At 67.0% G+C, this 2,448-nt stretch overlaps 1 protein-coding gene across 1 annotated transcript in view; it reads left to right on the forward strand.

The window, feature by feature from the left end:
* The window catches only part of SCNN1D (sodium channel epithelial 1 delta subunit), a 4,535-nt gene that overhangs the window by 336 nt on the left and 1,751 nt on the right, over positions 1–2,448 (forward strand). The window contains exons 2-8 of the mRNA XM_006772548.2: positions 7–342; positions 1,007–1,214; positions 1,300–1,490; positions 1,669–1,757; positions 1,838–2,001; positions 2,104–2,202; positions 2,358–2,448. The exon at positions 2,358–2,448 is cut by the window's right edge and continues 6 nt beyond it. Coding sequence (XP_006772611.1) covers positions 7–342; positions 1,007–1,214; positions 1,300–1,490; positions 1,669–1,757; positions 1,838–2,001; positions 2,104–2,202; positions 2,358–2,448 — 1,178 coding nt within the window. The remainder of the gene's footprint in view (positions 1–6; positions 343–1,006; positions 1,215–1,299; positions 1,491–1,668; positions 1,758–1,837; positions 2,002–2,103; positions 2,203–2,357) is intronic.

A 2,448-nucleotide genomic window follows, 5' to 3' on the forward strand; every position in this document is an offset into this window, starting at 1 on the left:
GCCCAGGACCTGCAAGTGCCCCCAGGCCCCGCCACCGCCCCCCATGGAGGAGGGGCCTGGGGAGCCGCTGGTGGAGCTGCCCGGCTCCTTCAGGGAGCTGTTCACCTTCTTCTGCGCCAACACCACGGTGCACGGCACCATCCGCCTCATCTGCTCCAGCCAGAACCGCCTCAAGACGGCGTCCTGGGGGCTGCTGTTCCTGGGTGCCCTGGGCGCGCTCTACTGGCAGTTCGGGCTCCTCTTCGAGCAGTACTGGCGCTACCCCGTCATCATGACCGTGTCCATGCACTCCGAGGGGAAGCTCTTCCCGTCCGTTACTCTGTGCGACATGAACCCGCACCGGTGAGGCCCCGGGGGGTGCGCTGGGGGCCGGGGGGCCGGGGGCCGGGACCAGGGTTCCTGCATCACCCTAGGTGTGCATCGGTTATTATTTTTTAAATATATATTTTTTATTTTTTGTTAATAACCCTTTGCGCTGCAGTCCAACGCTCTATCCACTGAACCACACTGGCTAGAGCTTAATTTTTTTTTTTTATTGATGTCAGAGAGGAAGGGAGAGGGAGAGAGGGAGAGAAACATCAATGATGAGAGTCATCTATCGGCTGCTTCCTGCACGCCCCATACCGGGGCATGTGCCCTGACAGGGAATCGAACCTGGGACCTCTTGGTTCCTGGGTTGACGCTCAACCACTGAGCCACACTGGCCAGGCGGGTGCCTGGGTTACTGATGACTCCACCTCGCCCACCCTGTGTGCAGCCAGGACCTCTGAGACCTGCCTCGGGGGTGGGTCTCACAAAGGAGAAGGAAGAAACAGGTGCAGCTTGGTGTGATCCCTGCCACCTGGCAGGCACCTGGGCCGGGCAGCCAGGGAGCATGAGGGGAGCTGGGCGGGGCCTCCAGTCTGGGCATCCCAACACAGGAAGGGGCTGCTGTCTGGCCCCTGCGGCGCCCTGGGACTCATGTGGGGGGCCTGGGGGTGACCGACCCCGCTCGCCCCTCTCTCAGGCCCAGCCCGGTGCGCACACACCTGCAGGCCCTGGACGCGTTTGCCCAGGAGAACATCTACGCCCTCTATCGGTTCAACCTCAGCACGAGCGGGGCCATCCCCCCTGTGGAGGACCCAGGCCCAAGCCCCGCCTTCCAGCTGGACCGCAGGGTCCGCCTGGAGCGGCTGAGCGGCCCGGGCAGCCAGAACAAAGTGGGCTTCCGGCTGGTGAGTGTCCCTGGCGGGCGCAGGGGTGGGAATAGCAGGGCCGGGGAGAGTCTGTGCTGAGCCAACCACCCCCTCCCCTGCCCAGTGTAACAGCACCGGCGGCGACTGCTTCTATCGCGCCTACTCGTCGGGCGTGACAGCCGTGCGCGCCTGGTACCGCTTCCACTACGTGAACATCCTGGCTCTGCTGCCCCGGAGCCCCGAGGACAACCACCAGAGCCACGGCGGCCACTTCGTCTTCTCCTGCCGCTACAACGGCGAGGACTGCGAGGCCCAGTGAGTGGGCGGGCGGTGGCCGTCCTCCAGGCCCCACCCTATGGGCAGGGGTGCCACCCGTGGGCCCCGCCAGCGGCAAACAGCTCTGGAGGGAGATAAGGCAGGCCTGGCCCCGTGGGCCACAGGCGATGGGTGGCGGGGGAAGGCGTGTGCCATCTGAGTGTGGCCCTGGTTCCAGGCACTTCCGGACGTTCCACCACCCCACGTACGGCAGCTGCTACACCGTCAATGGCATGTGGACTGCGCAGCGCCCGGGCATCACCCATGGTGAGTGCCAGCCCGGGGCGGGGGGTGGGGGGCAGCAGGGTGCCCCCTGGCCTGGCCTCACCCCGGCCTCCCTCCCGCAGGGATCAGCCTAATCCTCAGGGCTGAGCAGCAGGACGACCTCCCGCTGCTGTCCACCGAGGCCGGCATCAAGGTCATGGTCCACACGCGGGACCACACGCCCTTCCTGGAGCACCGAGGCTTCAGCATCCGGCCCGGGACGGAGACCACCATCGGCATCCGAGAGGTGTGGGGGAGGGGGGGCAAGCAGAGGAGGGCCGGCCTCCCGCGTCCCTGCCCAGCCCTGGAGTCCGAGGGCGGGCGGATGGAACTGAACCCCTCCCCGCAGGACGAGGTGCACCGGCTCGGGAGCCCCTACAGCGACTGCACGGACAGCGGGGAGGGCGTGGACGTCCCGCTGCTGTACAACGCCACCTACACCAGGCAGGTGCGTCCGGGCTCGGGGTGGGGGTCGGGGTGGGAAAGGGCTGGGGAAGGAGGCGGCCGGTAAGAGGGAGGTGAACCGGGGCGAGGCAGGGAGGGATGGCTGCTCCTCCCCCCACCCCCTCGGGACTCCAGCCCCGGTGCCCTGCTGCCCCCCAGGCCTGCCTGGTCTCCTGCTTCCAGCAACTGATGGTGAACACCTGCTCCTGCGGCTACTACTTCTACCCCCTGCCGGCGGGGGCCGAGTACT

Source organism: Myotis davidii, unplaced genomic scaffold (assembly GCF_000327345.1).
Source record: "Myotis davidii unplaced genomic scaffold, ASM32734v1 scaffold586, whole genome shotgun sequence".
Taxonomy (NCBI): domain Eukaryota; kingdom Metazoa; phylum Chordata; class Mammalia; order Chiroptera; family Vespertilionidae; genus Myotis; species Myotis davidii.